At 45.7% G+C, this 19,194-nt stretch overlaps 1 protein-coding gene across 1 annotated transcript in view; it reads right to left on the minus strand.

Annotated features, from left to right (window-relative positions):
• Positions 1–19,194, minus strand: part of LOC144772995 (uncharacterized) — a 158,223-nt gene that overhangs the window by 26,557 nt on the left and 112,472 nt on the right. Inside the window, exon 6 of the mRNA XM_078657731.1 lies at positions 7,218–7,453. Within this exon, the coding sequence (XP_078513857.1) occupies positions 7,218–7,453 (236 nt within the window). The remainder of the gene's footprint in view (positions 1–7,217; positions 7,454–19,194) is intronic.

Here is a 19,194-nt window from a genome sequence, read left to right on the forward strand (position 1 = left end):
GTAGGTCTTCCTTTTATAACGAGGGCCAATCTATTGGCTTTGTTCATGCTTATTTTTGAAACATGGTTTAGAAAGGTAAAATAAATAATACAAAATACACTGAATTCAATCATTTCAAACTTTATAAATGGTATGGTTTATTTTTTTTTACGCGGGAAAACTAAACACAAATTAAAAAGAAAATTAAAAGAAAATGCTTGCCATAGCCTTCTTTAATTTTCACAGGACACCGAAATGAAATATGGTCCAGCCATTTGGTCCTCTGCAGTAGGCCAGAGAGCAGATTTATGTGCATTCAAGAGAAGAGACATCTCCTTTTCAGTCATGCTAATTACACGTCTGCCTTAAATGCCGGCTAACTGAATCCAACAACATGGCCCCTCCCCAGTGCCATACAAATCTGTGGGCCAAGACCTGAGCTTTTGCGCAATATATGGAATGCAGGACATAAAACAACCCCATACCCCCAAGGCTCTCTATCACACACTGGAAAAATTTGATCTGTTGCTGAGCTTTTGCAGACAAGGTGAGATGGGTTGGGAGAAGCTGGCAATATTCAGCAGTGCGTTTGGTTGGGGCGCAAGATGCCGCAAATCATAAAATGATTCTTACCCAGGTGCCATTTGGGCATGGCACTTTACCAAACTGCATGCATTCAGTTATAATATTGGACAAGTTTGGAGTAATAAGGAAAACAGGTGTGCATCCCTATCCCCATTGTTGTATTTTTGTCAAAAAAAATTCCCTACATTGGGATAGCACCCGCAAAAATTGGAGAAAGAAGAAACAAGGACTAAGATTGCATTCTTCCACACGGCTGGTGAGACATCATGGTTCGTTATAAAAGACAGTTATAATTCTGTGGATGTTAACCTTCACTAACACTGGATGGTAATTCATTTTAGTCAAAAGGTTCATATTGATTACAGTGATTTAGAGACAATTACGAAGGAATTAGATTACGATGTTGTTTGACTGAAGCCTAACAATTGAACTGCATTATGGGAAATGAAGTTATGAGATTGCAAAAGTAATTTTCAAAGTAACCCTGTTGGCGGGAAACTGTCTAACAGGGGACCAATCGGGAGGGGTGTAAGTCATTAAATAAGGGGTTGTAGAAGGGAGGGAACAATTGTCTGTCGAACGGGAAATGAGGACGTTTGCTTTTTATCGATTACGGCAGGTATGGAACGGTGTTTTTCGTAACAGTGGGATTAAAGTAATGCTGGCATTTGAGCCGTAGGAGATGGAATCCAGGGATTGAGAAAGGGTTTGGGAATGTATGGACATGTTGTCTAAGTGCAGGAGTAAAGTAAGAAACACGGGGAGTGAGTGCGCAATGCATTGGAGTGTAAGGTTCGTAGCTGTTGGGGGGTTAGCTTAATGGAAGGATGCATGAGTGTGAATATATGAACGTATGGATACGGCGTCAAAATAAGGGCGGATCGAGAGAAATGTATGAATAAATTAGTTTTGATTGAAGGAGGGTGAATGAGCAGTATGATAGAGAGGGTGAGTTTGAGGGTGAATGAAAAGTAAGAGTGTACGGAAGGTTTATTTAAAACGAGTGGGGAGTTGGAGTCGTCCATTGGATGGCAATCGCATGCCAGAGTAAACGGTTAAGTGAGAGGTAAGGGTTAAAAAAAAGTGGCATGAAGAGATTGGGAGGGAGTAAGAAAGAAGGAGCCGTATGAGGAAAAGTTAGTGTCTTCATTGGTAATAAGATGAGACAGATTATGGTTTTGCGAGTTGTATGTGAGTAAAAGATAAAAACCGAGGAAGGATATATATGAACTGAGAGGATCGTTTTATTTAATGGTGTGCACTATTGTGGCAGAACTGGTTATGGGGTACAAATATAAGTTACATTTGAATGCAGCACTCAGATAAATTGCAAATCAACGTGTAAATACTACTGATGTTAGAGGTAGAAATATTTTTTCAAACATGATTATTTTTTAAACGTGATTGTTTTACTTGTCATTCCAGTGACCCCTGATGAAGGGCACCAGCGACCCGAAATGCATTGGGTTTTGAAATAAATGAACACTGACTTGGACGAATTTGCGTCATTCATGTTTTTGCAAGAGGTTCGGATGGCCCAGCTTTAAAATAAGCATACCATTACGCGTGTGGATGTAAAAATTGTTGAAAAAAAGTTGAATATAAGTGGTGTTACAGCATGGATTAGAAGGAATACATTGATTAACTTGGAATCATTGTGTGACCACTAAGCTGGCAATATTCAGCAGTGCGTTTGGTTGGGACACAGGATGCCCCAAATCATAAAATGATTCTTTCCCAGGTGCCATTTGGGCCTGGCACTTTACCAAACTGCACGCATTCAGTTATATTATTGGACAAGTTTGGAGGAATAAGGAAAACAGGTGTGCATCCCTACCCCCATTGTTGCATGTTTGGTATCAAACGTGTTGGAATCATAACCCAACACCGGTGATAAAAGTATGATCCATTGTACTGGGGGGCTCCTTAAGGGACCCCCCTGTACTCCTAGGAACAGCCTTTCAGGGTCTGCCAGCAAGCTATTGCTGCTGCTGACCAGTGCTGGAAGTATGATCCCATGTACTGCGGGGCTCCTTCTGGCCCCCCTGTACTCCTGGTAACAGCCTTTCGGGGTCTGCCAGCAAGCTAGTGCTGCTGCAGGCCAGAGACACGATTCTGCCCTCCTGCTGCTGAGCTAAGCTCGAGTAGGGGTAGGTATAGCAATAGGTTTCCTGTCACAGGAGGGTGTAACCGCATCCCAGACAGGACTTAGTGTATTGAGTTGGGGTGGGAGCGCTTTGCAGCACCACCAGACGGCTTTGAATGGTACATTTGGTGCCCTCCTTGCATACTACAGTTTGAACCAGTTCAGGAACCCTTGGTTCCTGCTCTGGCACGAAACTGGACAAAAGGATATGGGAGTGTCCGCCCCTCTGTCCAGCCCCTCTTTTGGGAGGGACCCCGAGTCGTCCCAATCCTTTCTCAATGGTACTTAAGGGCTCCCATGTGGGTGGGTCCTCAGATTTGTCATGGGAACAGACTCAATCCTGAAACTCAGTCACTTTTCAATCGTCTGGACACGTGGACTTCGACTGGAACCAAGACTAAACCTAGGAAGACTCCTGCTCTCGCTGTTCTTAAAGTCTTCTGCATCGTCTGTGTCTGTGCTTCATCCAGGTCTCGGAAAGACCTGTGGGCATCAAGGACACCCGAAGAAATCTCCCTTGGAGTGAAGGAGTCACTTCCCTGCATATGCAGGCACCGCAATAAAGCTGAGCGGTCTGCAGCTCCCGACATCCAACGAACATCCAGAGGCTCACCAACACAGGTGGTGTTTCTGTGGCTCCACAGAGGTCTGACCTGTCTTCCCTGTAATTTGGAGGACAGTATCCCTCTTTGGGGATGCTGGGACAGAACCCCTGTGCACTGGATTGATTTAACATTGCCAAGGCTAGTTGGCTCTGCACTCTAGAGATCTTCTGACTACAAGAAGCTCCAGCACCTCACTTCCTGAAGAACAGAGTCCTGCATGCATCTCCTGTATCGTGGGCCTCCGACTTTAGTCAGCTGCTTGAGGTCCTCCTGCGACTCCTGTGCCTTCGGGCTGTAGGTCCTGTCGATGGTCTTCCTTTGCTTCAGTGGGCTCCCCTGCTTGCTCAGAGCGTGATCTGACTCTCCTAGTCTATGTGAGTTCCTTGGACCTTGGGGTTCCCATTGTTTGCTCCTTTTCGTTCTCCCTGCTAGTTGAAGCTACTAAGGCTTGTCAGTGCTCCCCCGGACACCGAACTCCTAGACACCGACATCCAACAGCTCATGCACGGCTCCTAGTCTCTCTCAGCGTCGCCTGGTCCTCACAACTACAAGGTCACCATTGTCTCTTCGTGAACCTACCGGCATTGGTGGGCATTGTGTTTCTATGCTTCCTGGTCACCTCCAAGTGGCATAGACTCTGTCCCCTCAGGTGGCAGGTTCTTCACTTCCAGACTCCACCCTTGGATTCTACTGGACTCCTTCACAGTCTTCTCCAGAGGCATCATCTTCAAAGACTCCCATTGTCGTTTACGGCAGGTTCCAACATCAATTCATACCTATGTACCTGGCTTCCCTGGTGCAGATAACCTTGTTCCTGGGGCATCCAATGGTGGGGTGGCTCTCCAACTTTCTGTCTTCCAAAGGGTTTCTTCGGGATCCTCCAGGAAGGGTACTGTTTCCTTAAAACTGCAACTGTGACCTCTCTATTGACTTCCATTGGGCATGCAGCTGTGTTTCCACTCTGCACAAAGCCTTCATGGGATTCCTGTGTACTTACCTTGGGTGGTTCCTGGTGTTCGCAGCTTCTCTGAGTCTTCTGGTCCAAGTCCCTTTCTCCTTTGCAGTTCACATTCCACTTTCTTAATATATGGTTTGGTCTCCCACTGGAGACCAGTGTATATTTGTGATACTTACCTGATTATTTCAAAGTATTCTTGTGTATTGTGTTGATATCTCCGGGTAGGAGATATACCAATGTGTCAGTGAGTGTGTTGTGTAATAAACAGACTTATTTTATATACATACTGTATGTTACTTTTTCATTTAACTTACTCTATTTGACTAAAGTTGGTAAAACAAGCTGCTTTACACTTCTACAAGATAAACCTGAAGGCTGCACTCCACAGCTACCACTTTGAGAGCTTTCTATGGTTATCAAAGACTACTAAAATCACCATAGCGTTGTCTGGATTAGTGCAAGGTGCATCACTTGAATAAGTGTGCACCATCTACTAAGCCAGCCTCCAACATTAAGTGTTGAGTTATGTAGAATTTTTAGGTATTCAGGGTCTTAAGTAATTCCTTGAATGTGCTTAACGTGCCCATTGTGAGCATCACACGTGTTTGTTTATAAAGTGATATCATTGGTGATGTCATGTGATCTCATTAACGTTCTAGACTAGTGATACTCAAAGTACGTCCCAAGGGCCATTTGCGGCCCTTTTGACCTTTATATGCAGCCCCCTTGGTGAACAGCAGCACCAACTGCTGTTTATTTGCTAGCACTAATATTTAGAAAAATATGTTAAATAAACGAGCAAGCATTTTTTAACCTGCAAATAAATGTTTGCCTATTTATTTAACATGTTTTTGAACCTCCTCCCACAATTCATGACCCACCCAGACCCCCTTTGGGCACCCTGCTGGCATCAGTGCAGCCCTCGGGCACACTACAAACTGTACTTTGTGGCCCCATGGCAAATGTTTGTGAGTACCCATGCTCTAGACAGTTTTTCAGTGATGCCATGTGCAAGGTGATGTGCTGTACATGGCGGGATGCAAGGTACATCTCTTCTAAAACCCCAACACTACACTCAGGAGTATACCAATTCAAATGATTGGATCCAGTTTTTAAAAATGACTCTAGCGCTCAAGCTATCAGAGCAAACAGCAGCCCTTCTCTCTGTGCTATGCCACTGCTGAGTTTTACTAATTACTTCTTCCAAAAATGAACAAGTCAAACCGTCATACCATCCTTCATTTACCCATTTCTGCCAGGTACATGCCCACTACATCACCTGACCATTACTTTGCCATGGGTAAGCTGTGTAAAGCAGATACGGATATAGGGTGAGGGCTATTTAGTTGAAAATAGGTTTAGAAAATGTTACACATAAAAAGTGGCAGGATGGATTCCCTCCAAGATGATGTAGTGTCCGGCAATATACACATCTAAAACCTTCGGAAACATTTTGCTAAACTGGTTAAGCCAGCTCACTTCACTTCTACTTACAGCCTTAATAAGCAGAAGAGGTTAGTTGTACTTTGCATCCTGCAAATAATGTGGATAGTGATTTTAGATTCAAGTCCAAACTGCCAGCTGATTGGGTAATGTAAAAATGTAAATAAAGCACAAACAGACCACTCCGAGTATGAATCCCGCGGTGACAGATACCGAAAACATGGGCGATCAAATAACGAATTAAGGTACGCATGGGCAGATATATATTGTACTTTAACCTACCAATCTAATCACATGATATTAAAGCCTTGACAGAGCAAATAGAGGTATTACCTCAAACACAACAAGTCATGGGTTTAATGCTTGAATTAATCTCAGCCACTTGCACTCACAAAAGCCACATTCCCTTTCATTGTCTTTTGCTCATTGTTCCACTCTGGACAAAGAGCCGCCTTATGCAAATCAGTTATGGTCCTACTTTTAAAGGTACAGCCCAGTCCAAAAAGAAAGTCCATGCCCCTACTAGACAGGAACACAGACAATCCAGGACACGCTTCAGCCCACTTGTGGGACTCAATAGTGAGGTTCAGCTTGAGCACTATAGCACAGTGGTCATAGAACGAACCCTTGTCTGCATATATCTTTCCCACCTTCATGGATGTAAGAACCAGAGCACAATTCAACTCAGCTCACTTATTAAGAGAAAAAAATTTAATTAATTAATGCAAACGTGAAAGAATAATGGTTTTTATTTGTTTCAATAAAACAACTGGATTAACATTTACTACCAGTAAGCATAACCACCGCTATGCGGTTCCACCACCAAGTTCACTCAAGACCTCTTTGCACCACTGACAGATAATCTGACGGGCTACTGTTAGTGAACCAAATTCATGGCAAGTTAGATGCAAATCTATACCCTTTTCTCTTGGAGTAAGCACATTTGAGCTGTGCTGTCTCTTGGTAATTATGCACCTTTATCCTTACTAGCAGCGCCCCAAGAGGATCTTGTTCTCAAAATTCAGAAGAAACCAATGCCATATAGAAGCAGGTTATGCTAAGAAATGCTGGATCATCATCCCGCTTACGTGCAAGCAATATCTAGACATCCCCACCACCTGCACGAGTCATGGAGTGATGAAACACAGCGAGTGAGTAAAGCCTTTCAACGGGGGGACCCCCCCCCCCCCACCCCCCTAAAAACAAGGAAAAAACGTAAGACATGCCAGATGGTAGTGTGATAAAGTAACTGTCAGAAATTGTGTACTGGGTAGAAACTTTACACGCAGCAGAAAAACGCTTACACAAAAGAAACACTATCATTCTGACACCTTTTGGTTAGGAAAAGAAAAAAAACAGTTATTTACAGCCCTGCAATAAGGTAGAATCGTAGCAACTAGTGATTTATATAACCAAAGAATGATTTTCATACAATAGTAATACATTTTGGTTGCAGATTTGCTTTTGGTAAATAGCGACATTTATATTAATCGCCGCTCACCTGATGTTTTCTTCCATTGGTTGCTTTGTGATTGTAGCATCATGGTTCTTTCTTGTTTTCATTTCTTGTGTCAGCCTCTGCAGTTTTGCCCTTTGCTGATGCAGAACACACAGCACGGCTTGTGTATTTAACTGACTGAGCACATTCTCATCTCCCAAGGCTTCAACAGACTCCACCTGATGATGCCTACTTAGGAAAGATCTTCCATGTTTTATTACCTCATCATAGGTCCCCTTCTGTAAGAAAATATGTCAAAGAAACATATACAAATCAAAACGATTAACAAACCGGGCAAGAAAACAGGTTAGCAATAGTTTCCATGAAATAGCACAAGTTTAACTTGCAAAGATTGAAAGCTGGTGCACTGTTAGAATATGAATGGTACTCCATCAGTAACTAACAAGTGTTTGCGCTGCAGTGCCCTTTAACTTGTCTTATGAGTCATTGAATCCCTGCACATCCACCTCTACATCATCAGACTCACAGATCAGAAACAAATAAAACAGAAAGCTTCTTTATGTAATGCAATCAGTCCTGTTGATCCAATTTCCTGCTCAATTATTTCAAACAAAGAAGAGGCAAAGGTTGCTAAATTACCAAATTACTATCAGGGGATTTTTATCATTCGGATGTGTTATTCCTCATCTAAGTGCCTTTATGACACAATAAATAGTGTCCGCACCGCACAACATGCATCTCACTGGCAAAAAAGAAATTTAAAAAGTGGACTTCGAGGTTTGTAGGGTCTAATCCCTTCTACCTCTTGTGCAAGGTCCTATGTATGGCCACCTACAGGGCAAGTTGATATTTGCTACCATAGCCATAACAGTCGGCAGCTAAAGAAACCCAAATGGGTTGAAGGGAGGAAAGGTAAATCTGAGGAAAGGTAAATCTGAGGAAAGTGAATAAGGCAAATCGGTAAATAACCACCTCGCCAAAATAGTCTTTATCCTACTTCTTCATGACATGATTAAGAATACACCAAAGCAGCATGCACTTTATTGCTTGAACCACACGCAAATATTTCTTCAACAATACTGATTAAATCACTCTTGCAGCACTGAAGGACAAATTACTTACCTTCGGTAAGGCCTTATCTGGTAGAGACAGTATCTAGCCGCAGATTCCTTACCTTTGATTTTCCCAGGCATCAGACTGGATCCGGAAGATTCTTCTTCAAGCAATACCCCTGCGTGCCGGTAGGTGACATCGGTCAGCTCCACACGACTTTGTTGCATAAGTGACGTCTGTGTCACCTATATAGGAGCCACCTTGGCACGCTGTCAGTTACTTTTCACAACTTTCCATGCCAAAAACACAGAGGCATGAAGAGTACGGACATTGGTGTGTTTAAAAACTAGTGCCCTTAAAGGGAACAATCCTGACCCTAGAAACTTGCCCACAGTACATGGACGGATGAGTCGGTAAGGAATCCGTGGTTAGATACTGTCTCTAGCAGTAAAGGAGTTACCAGAGGTTACTAACTTGTCCATCTGAAAGAGAAATCTAGCCGTAGATTCCTTACCTTTGAAGAGCTACCCAAGCAATACCATCCCCGGAGGAGGGGCAGCAGACATGTTTCAGACTAGAAAGTCCTGCAGGACCGAACAGACAAAATGACCATGCCTTTGAACTTGACCGTCCAGGCAGTAATTCATGGTAAACATGTGTGGGGATGCCCATATAGCTGCCTGAAAGATTTTCACGACTGGGACTCCACATGCTGAAGCAACAGTAGCATCCTTAGTTCTGGTGCAATTAGATCATAAGTCTTCAGGAGGCTACTTCTATGTCTTGACGCAGAGGACGACCCATCTGGAGATGGTCCTAGTCTGCACTTCCCGACCTTCCTTCATCCTGACATACCCCATGATGAGTTGGCCATCCACCCAGAACTCTTTTGTGCAGTCAAGGTAGAACGACAACACTCTTTTAGGTTCCAGGTGGTGAAGTTGTTCCTCTTCTTTAGAGGGATGCGGAGGAGCATAGAAAGTGGGCAAGGTGACAGATTGGCCCACATTGAAAGGTGTTAGCCCTTTCAGAAGGAAAGAGGCTCTAGGGCTAAGCACCAACTTGCCAGAGAATATCATCAGAAAGGGAGGCTTGGACGAAAGAACATGCAACTCGTTCACCCTCTTGGCAGATGTGATTGCCACTAAAAAGGCTGTTTTTATTGTGAGCAGCCAGTGGGGGCAATTGTGCAGGAGTTCAAAAGGAGCACACATGAGAAATGTGAGAACCAAATTAAGGTCCCACTGAGGCATAATGAAGGTGGAAACATATGTACAAAGCCTTTTAGGAATCAATGTACAATGAGTGACTTTAATAAAGAGGGTTAATCTGGCAGCCTCGAGAAAGCAGACAAAGCAGATAAATACCCTTTCAAGGTGCCCAGAACAGAGCCCTGGTGGGCAAGGGTCAAAATAAAAAGTAAAACATCAGAAAGGAAAGCAGGAAAGGAGTTGATAGACTTCTCTGTACAATATATCACAATTTTCTTCCACTGGCAGGCATATAAGGTCTTAGTGAAAGCCCATTAATGCCAGAGAAAAGTCTGGAGGTGGAGCACACCTTCAACAGCCAGTCGTTGAGATAGGGGAAGACTGGCAACTCTGATCTCTGCAGATGAGCTGCGACCACCGCCATCACCTTGTGGAACACCCTAGGGGCGCTGGTAAGGCCGAATTGTAGCGTTCTGGACTGAAAGTGCTTTTTGACCACCAAGAATCGCAGGTAACGCCTGTGGGCAGGCAGGATTGGGATATGAAAATATGCGTTGTGCAAGTCCAACGCTACCATCCAGTCTTCTGGGTCCAGGGCAGACAAGACCTGAACCAAAGTGAGCATCTTGAATTCCTCCAAGCAATTGAGGACCAGAAGGTCTAGGATAGGACGAAGGCCCTTGTCCTTTTTCGGGACAAGAAAGTAGTGGGAATATCAACCAAAGCCTACTTCTGGTGCTGGATCCCTTTCTTTGGCACCCTTGGACAAGAGAGCCATGACTTCGTCTTGGAGCAAAAATAGATATCCCTCTGTCAGTTGGTCGAAGGATGGAGAGTTGGAGGGGAGGCTTGGAGTGGGGATGGTCTTGAAGGGGAAGGAGTAGCCTCTTCTGATAATCTAAAGAACCCACCTGTCCGAAGTAATGTTTTGCCAGTGGTGGATCCTGTTCTTGAAGGGCAAGACTATGAGGGTTTGGACGCTGAAACTACTGGGATGGTGACTTAATCTGACCTCTGGCTACCTGATCTACGGGGTCAGAACGAACTGCGCCCTTGTGCACGAGTTGTGGAACTTGTGCAGCTTGGTGGCTGGGGTAGGGCTGGCGCTGTAGAAAGCTGCTTCCTTAACCACAAAAGGCAGACTGGGGAGAGGAGGCAGTTGAGAGGCCCAAGTACTTGACCGTAGCCTGTGAGTCCTTAAAGTGCTCCAGCGCCGTGTCTGTCTAGTCTCCAAAGAGATAGGTGCCATCAAAGAGCATGTACATGAGCGAAGCCTGGACAACCCCCGAAAACACAGATGCTCTCAGTCAGGCATGGCATCTAAGAGACACTATATCACTATCAAAGGAGAGGGAGAGGACTAGGTAGCTAGTCCGTATCCCCGGGTTTTATATGTGAGATCAAAAAGGACTAGCCTATTTGTGAATTTACATAGACTCAAGACTGTAAGACAGGGTACAAACCCTTTTGTTTGTTCATAAAGCCCTCACCCACCAACCTGGTTGGTGGCATGCTTCATCATCGGGCCCACCCAGTGACACCGAGCGTGTCCCCTGTGTGCTTCGACGCCTGAATACAGCGGAGCAGGTATGTTTCTGAGTGTGCAGTGTAGTAACGTGAAGGTGAAAATTTAAAAGCTATACAGGGATCCCAGTACCAGAGGGTAAATTATATTTTAATAACTGGGTCACTGTTAGCATTAAAAAAGGCTGTTGGATGTTATAGGAGTGTTAATTAGGGTCTCCTACATCCAGGTGTGGTCTACATGTTTCAGCCAGGCCTTTATGATTAAAACTGTTTTTTTCAGGACCAAAGTGTACAGGTGCAAATTACTTAATTTTTAAGTGATTGTGTAATTTTGAAAAATGTGTAGCACTCGCTAAGGTGCTTTACATGTGTAAGGGGGATTCCCTCTTAGAGAATTACTGGACATACAACAAGTATGACAAAACACACATACAGGGGAGAGTCTTAGTATGGTAACATTCACAAAACAGTTTGATTGCCGATATCTATTGTTCTGTGTAGACGATAAATAAGCGGCAAATGGTGTAGCCATATTGGTGGTATGGCTAGGGTGAAAGTTATCATATATACATGAAGTTTTGTGGTGGGCTAAGCATCGTAAGCACATCAACACAAATAAACGGTGGTAAGTGCATGAAAGGAAGATTATCCTCACGTTGGCTTGTTGCCAAATTTGCCCCATGGAGTAGTCAGGCAGAGGAGTGGACCCTGAGAAGATAAAGGGGCCTCAGGGGGTTAGGGACTTGTGGAAAGAGAGCTTACCCGGCTCGTAGCTGAAGCGCCTGGTTTACTCACAAAACTTTCGGTCAATGTCTGCGTTGAACCTCTTGTTGTCTCTGCGGCCTCCGAAAGACTGTCCTGGGCTGTGTTTGTGCCTTAAATGCAGTCTGCATCATTCGGATCACCTGTGCAGGGAAGGACAGAGAAAACAGACTGTGCAAGGACACGCTGAGTCATGGCTATGCTGCGCATGTGCAGGAGAGTAGTGTATCCTGCTGTGAGCATGCCCATGTGCGGGAGAGTAGTGTATTCTGCTGTGAGCATGCGCGGTACCGATTGTCGGCGCCTGCGCATTGGGTGTGGCTGTGTAAGCTGCACCCAGTGTACACAGATTAGTGTACAGGTGTAGTAATAAGAACGGTTGAGAAATTAAGAGCGCTAACTGGGAAAAGAAAAAAAGACTTAAAAAGCACTGTGGGGTTAAGTTATGAGGCCAGGTGTATAACTGGCTAATACAACAGAGGGACATTTAACACTGAGAGGAATCAAGAGTAGTGTTTCATGTGAGGAGAAAGAAATTAATGTTTTCAGTGAGCTCCAGGGTATGGAGTCATTCAAGCCCAAATCCAGTTGCTGGGTGGAGAGGCGATAGATCCAGCTCTATTATTTTGTATGATGATCCGGTCATTGTCTGTTTTGTTAATGTCAAATTGTTCAAGGACAGTCCAGGACATGTCAATGGGGGTGTGGTATGCCGTGAGGTAGTGCTCTGTCAGAGTACTGATGTTTTTGCCACACCTGATCGTGCTTCTGTGTTCAACCACTCTAGTTCTGATTTTGCGGATCGTCATGCCCACGTAACGGAGCCCGCAGGGGCATGTTATGAGGTACACAAGGTTGCTGGAGTTGCAGGTGGTGTGTTGGCATTGTGTCCAGATTTTTCCAGGTTCAAGGTTGAGAGATTTCGTTGGTTTAGTGAGATGGCACACACTCCAGTTGTTGCCTGGATAATGGCCAGTGGCTATGGGGAGGCCCCAACAGTTGAGGACTGTATTGTCGATAGATTTAAGACTGGCACGTGGTCTTGTTGACACTAGTTTGTCTTTAAGGTTGTTAGCACATTTAAATGCAAAGCGCGGGATCTCCCATTCTCTGGTGCCTGAATTGATTATCTTCCAATGTTTGCGGATGATACTAGAAACTTGATTTGACGCTGTATTATAGGTGGTCACACAGGTCATGGGTGGTGGTTCCTGGTCTTTTGTCACCGTTTCCAGTAGCGATTCTTTGTTTATATTGCGGACACTTTTGCTGGTTTTGGCAATAATGGCATTGGGGTATCCAGGTTCCTGTAGTTTGTGTGATAAGGCGCAGGATTGTCTTTTGTAGTCCTCTAGGTGGCTGCAGTTTCTGCGGATCGGCAGGAAGTGCCCAAAGGGTAGGTTTTCTCTTAAAGGTCTGGGGTGGAAGCTGTCAAACCGCAACAGCGAGTTCCTAGCTGTTGGTTTGTAGTAGGTGGTAGTGCGCAGAGTACCTTGTTCTGCTCGAATGTTGAGATCCAGAAAGGCCAGCTCGGTGGCACTGGAGTTGCACATGAATCGTAGGTAAGGGTCACGCTCATTAAGCCAAGTGAGAAAAATGTTTAGTACATTCTGTGTTCCCTCCCAAATCACGAAGATGTCATCTATATACCTGTGCCAAGTCTTTATGTTTTGTGAGTATGGGTTGGTCAGTGGCATGACGCTTTCCTGCTCGAAATGGTGAACGTACAGTCCTGCCGCGCTAGGAGCAAAAACACTACCCATAGAGGTTCTGTTAGTTTGCAGGTAGTAAGTGTCTTCATACTTGAAGTAGTTTTCTTTGAGTGTTAGGGCTGCGCAGTCATGGATGAATTGCCGTGGTGTATGGTACATCCAGGGGTTTTGCATCAGTACATCTTGTAGGACTTGCAGGGTGGCGTCTTGTGGGAGGCTGGTGTAAAGACTTTCTATGTCCAGTCCCACCAGGAGTTGGGTGGTTTGATCGGAGTTCATAACAGTGATGATGTTCAGGAGGTGTTTGGTATCTTTGATGTAGGTAGGGGTTTCTTGTACCAGTGGGTTAAGGAAGTGGTCACAGTACCTAGAAAGTGGTTCCAATAGCGAGTTGATCCCTGAGACTATAGGTCTTCCTGGGGGTGGTATGGTGCCCTTGTGTACTTTGGGTACAGTATAAAAGTAAGGTACTTTCATATTTTTGGTGCACAGGTATTCCACCTCTTGTGTTGAGATTTGTCAGCGTCACTAGCTCTCTTTACCAGGGTGTGTATGGTGATTTGCAGTTCCGCGGTGGGGTCTTTATCCAGGTGTTTGTAATTACGTGTGTCGCTGAGGAGTCTGCGGCATTCTCGATCGCAGTCGGTTTTATCCATAAAGACTATCACTCCCCCCTTGTCAGCTGGTTTGATGACAATGGTGGGGTTATTTTGTAGGCGTTGTATGATGTCACGGTCTTTTTTCGATAGATTGTTGAAGGTTCCTTTGGGGTTCAGTTTCTCTATGTCAGTGTAAACTGCTTGATCGAAGAGGGGACACTGGTAGGAGGTGGCACGAAGGTGGATTTTAACCTAAGGCCTGTTTCATTGGGATTGGGATTGGTGGTAGTTTCTTCCGGTGTCACTTTTTCAAAAAAGTCCTTAAGTTTGAGCTTTCTGAAAAACTCAGCTAGTTCGACATGGAGCTTAAATTTGTCCAGTCGTGTGGTAGGGACGAACGAGAGGCCTTTACTGAGGACCGCTGTCTCGCTTGCTGTCACAGGTGTACTTGATAGATTAAACACCAGGGATGTGGGTGTGTCAGGGGTCACTGTCTGCTCGTTGTTCCCGGGATTTGTTGCGGGTGTTGGCCCCGACTGGGTCTTCTTCCCATTGGACTTGCTGGTAGTTCCGTCTCCTGCCGCGTGATCTGCGGCCCTGTCCTAAAAAAGTGTGTCTTTGGTTCCCATGGTAGAAGGGCATTGGGCCAGGTGGGTATAGGGGTGGGTATCCATAGTATGCGTGTTGCATTTGTCCAAATGGTGGTGGGCCGAAGGTGTGAGTTTGTGGTGGGCCCCGCCAGTTTTGTGGCCAGCGTTGGCCGCGGCGTCCTCTGCCGTGTTGTTTGTTGGAGCCTGCGCTCGAGTCGCTTGATATGGATGTGTTGTCTGCTGAGCTGTCATAGGTGCCAACTGTTTTGTTCGGGGGTACATAGTCATTCACTCAGACACTGCCATAGAAATCGATCTGCCCAGCGAGTCGTTCGTATCTAAGCAACACCGAATGTGCGAACTTTGCTGGCTGCATGCCTTCCACCTGTTACGGCTTGGGAGAGAATGGCCCAGGTGTCCTCAGGGACCTGTGGCAGCACATGTGCAATGCTTTCCCATAGACAATAAGCATGTGATGTTCACCGACCGGAGTGCAAGGCTGGTGGAAGAAAACATTTTCTTGCTTTAAATGTTGGAGTCCCTGTCCGGCGGAGTAGCAGGGAATGCGCCCCGGGAGGTAGAGGCAGTGGAAGAAAACATTTTCTTGCTTTAAATGTTGGAGTCCCTGTCCGGCGGAGTAGCAGGGAATGCGCCCCGGGAGGTAGAGGCAGTGGTGGCGGGCAATCGTCCTGATCACATGAGCCCCTGTGCTGGGTTTGGACCATGTTTCCAGAAGGACGTCCATGAGTGCTTCACTAAAAGGGAGCATGGGTTCCGAAGAAGCTCCCGGCTGTAGCACCTCTGTCAAGATGTTAGTCTTGACAGCCACTGAGGGCAGCTGGAGGTCAAGGCCCTCAGCTGCTCTACAGACCACCATTCGAAAGATACTCCTTTCTCTGTAGCCATGGTAGGGGGAGAAAGCCTGCCAGTATCTGGAGAGGTATCCAGTCAGCTGGCTTCACCCTATTTCTCATAGTAGTCCATGTCCTGTTCATAAGGCTGGTCTCCTGAAGGGTCCAGCGGTCCCTCCCGTTCATCTCTCTATCCTAGCCTTCCACAATAAGGCTTCGAAGATGACCCAAGCCTTCCAGAATAAGGCTTAGGAGATGACCTAAGACCTGTTGGTTCTGTCGGCACCACTTTCAGCATTGGTCGATGTGGTACTGGCTAGTTGATATGAGGATAGGACTGTCACCGGGGAAGGTAGCAAAGGCACAACCAACACCGGTTCAGATCCAATGCTGGATCCAGGGGGTGGGAGGGACATTGGCATTAGGGCTGCAGCCACCAGCACTGAACCCGATGGAGTCACCTCTGACGCGGCGGGCCCGAAGGTGCGTCAGGAGTGGTCAGGCACCACAAAAATTAGACGCATGGCCTCATAAAATTCTTTTAATTGAGCGGGGGTCATTCTGGCTCCCAGCAAAGTGGGAAGGTGCAGAGTCGACTCAAGCGCAGGTTCCAGAGAACGAGGCCTTGAACGCAGAGGCTCCCCAATCACCTCAGTCGACGGGCGGGGAGAAGTCGAAGCACGCTTTGACTTTTTGTTTCTCGTACCTGAGTGTCTTGAAGATCATGAGTGGGACGAAGAGGACTTGGGACTCATGGGGCAGTCCCGGGACCTTCCCCCCCTGATTGGGACCGAGATCTCCAAGGTGTCTGGCAAGCAGTAGCCTGCTGGGCCCCAAGCAGCTTTAGGGACTGCTCCCTCAAAGCCTTCGGGGCCATGGCTGGCATTCAGAGCACGACCTGGAGTTGTGGTCGTGATCTAGATGCCACAAACAAACCAAATGCGGGTCCATCACCAACATGGCACGGTGATGGGCACCGCACGGCTTGAATCCTGGAGTCTTCCTTGAAATGACTTCCATACACAGAATAAAAGGGGTTGACAAAAAAAATTCAAAAATCCAGTCAAAAAGTGACCGCGGGTAGCGCTCTTCACGGATCAGCACTTGACTGGTGCGGTAAGAAAAGAACTGGCATCAGCACACTGAGGGGGTGAGGACATCACTTCCGGCGACTACATCACGCAGAGCCGACCAACGCCACCTACCGGCACGCAGGTGCATTGCTCGAAGAAAAATCTTCCGGGTCCAGTCTGATGCCTGCGAAATTCAAAGGTATGGAATCTGCTGCTAGATGTCTCTATCAGATGAACTCACATACGCCAAAGGGCATTTGACCTGGTTTACATATCACCAGCTTGTTGTCTTGGATGACAATTGAGGGCAGGAATTAAGTCATGGCTCAATTACTGTCTTGTAACAAAGTTCCACTAGTCTGTTCCTGGTAAGTGCGCATCGTCCTTGTGAACATTCCAATGGCCAAGGCCATCAAGATTTATTTGAGTCAAATAATAGGCCAATGAAAACAGACCAATAATCATGGTGCATGATGTAAAGCATTTCTTTCCTTGGAGAATTGGAAAAAAGAACATCGCAATATGCAAACACCACAAACCTGCAAATAGGTCCACACTGCTGGCTTAAACTTAAGGGTGTGAAGAAGCAACATTTCCATGGAAGATGGAGATTACAGATATGAATATACACTTGGATATAAAGTCAGGATCGGACCCCAGAAACAAGCAATCTGGGTAAACCTGTTAGATACAGAAGCATGAAAAACAAATCCTCTAAATGTCATGCAGATGTGATTCACAACCAGGAAGTAGTCTACAGGATCAAACTAAAATTTGGCATAAGGAGAGTCACTGTGATCTCAAAGCCTATGGCTGACATCGCCAAACAGGCCGGTCTGACCCTTTTTACTTATGCCGATGACTCTCAGATAATCTTTTCACTCTCACATACTGACCCCTGCTCCACATCCTGCCTTCAGCTGGGTCTCATGCGAATTGCAACATGGATGAACCAGAACTATCTGAAACTAAACGGTGATAAAACCGAGGTCTTAATCCTTAGTAAGGAGAAAGATCTTTGGGGCCCACTACATTGGCCTGCCGAGATGGGTGTTCTTCCGCGGCCTTCCAGCCATGTCCGTTACCTGGGCGTTTACATTGATGATTCTTTGACCATGCATCATCAAGCAGTCAAGGTCACAGCCATTTGTTTCACCATCCTAAAATGGCTTAGGAAGATCCTTTGGATGCTACCTAATGTCACCCAGAAAACAGTGGTCACTGCCCTTATCACCTCACGGCTGGACTACGGGAATGTCAGTTTTCTGGGTGCAAATAAGGCTGTGACCCAAAGACTACAGCTGGTACATAACTCTGCAGTAAGACTTCTTTGCAGAGTTCCCCGAACCACTCCCATCTCTGGCTGTCTCCGTTACCTACATTGGCTCGGGGTATAAAATTCAAAGCCCTGAGCTACATGTTTAAGATCAAATGGAGTTCAGCACCACAATATCTGCACTCTCTTGTTTGCCCATATGTCCCTACCCGTCATCTTCGTTCTGACACTCTTGAAAAATTTACGGTGCCCAGGTTCAAACTTGCCAGGAGGGGTGGTAGGTCCTTTTCGTAACTTGGTCCGACCCTCTGGAATACTCTACCTCTCGCTATTCGTAAAGAAACCATTTACACTTGTTTTCCCAGATCCTTGAAGACCTGGTTATTTAACCAGTAACTTTGTCTCATCACTTTCTTTTGCACCCAGTTTCCGTCCAGGCGCCGGGAAACCCTTTTTGGGTAGCTGTTGCGCCTTACAAATTCAATAAATAAATAAAAATAAATAAATAAAATCGATGAATCTCTAGAGCATGCAGTAATAGGGGTAAGCCACATGGGGATGCAAGGGGTTTAGCAAAAGCCCGAGCCCAATACAAACCTCAAACATCCGACCCCATAGTGAGTGTTGGTGCCCAGGCTACTCCAGAGATCAGCAAATGCCGAAATGGCTGCATGTTTGATACTAACATACTGCGCCAGAGCAAGTCCCTTCTGAAGGAACTGGCAAATCAAGGATAATTTGTAATCCTCTGGACACAAAAATGGGAAGAAGTGAGCTGCATTGATCTGTAAACAGATTGATGGTGGATGACTGAACCACTCATATTTCTGCTGATAGGCCACGCCCTACTGTATACTAACATGAGGCTAACAGATGCTCCTGGGCACCGTGCCTGAAATGCCAAGGCTGTCAGAGATCTGAAGCATATATCTGCCTGCCTTTTCAAAACAGCCTTGTTGATTAAAATCTCCAAACAAAAATCCATTGTCTTCCTCTGTTGGCGTCCCTAAAGGCACAAAAAAAGCATCCAACAATTCCTTCCAAATTGGTGAATAATTCCTTTCGAGGTAAGACTAGTGACACTGAGTCAAGTATGAAGCCGGTGTTTCTCCCTAAACACGGGGACTGGCATTCGTCCTGAGAACTAAGGGTAACAGAAATGAAAGAAACCTAGTCAGGTTTCTGCCTAGCCAATGCTGTCCCTCTCATCTACGAGGATTCTAGAATTCTCTTCTGATTGAGCTGCAAATACTGTCTCCAGAAGTACGAACAATGTTTCGGCTTGGATCCAGATGTGCCCTGGTCAGAAGTATCATGAAATTCAATAAGACCTTCAGCAGTGTAAAACAAAAGAGATGAGGAAAG

The sequence above is a fragment of the Lissotriton helveticus genome, chromosome 8, assembly GCF_964261635.1.
Source record: "Lissotriton helveticus chromosome 8, aLisHel1.1, whole genome shotgun sequence".
NCBI classification, from domain to species: Eukaryota; Metazoa; Chordata; class Amphibia; order Caudata; family Salamandridae; genus Lissotriton; species Lissotriton helveticus.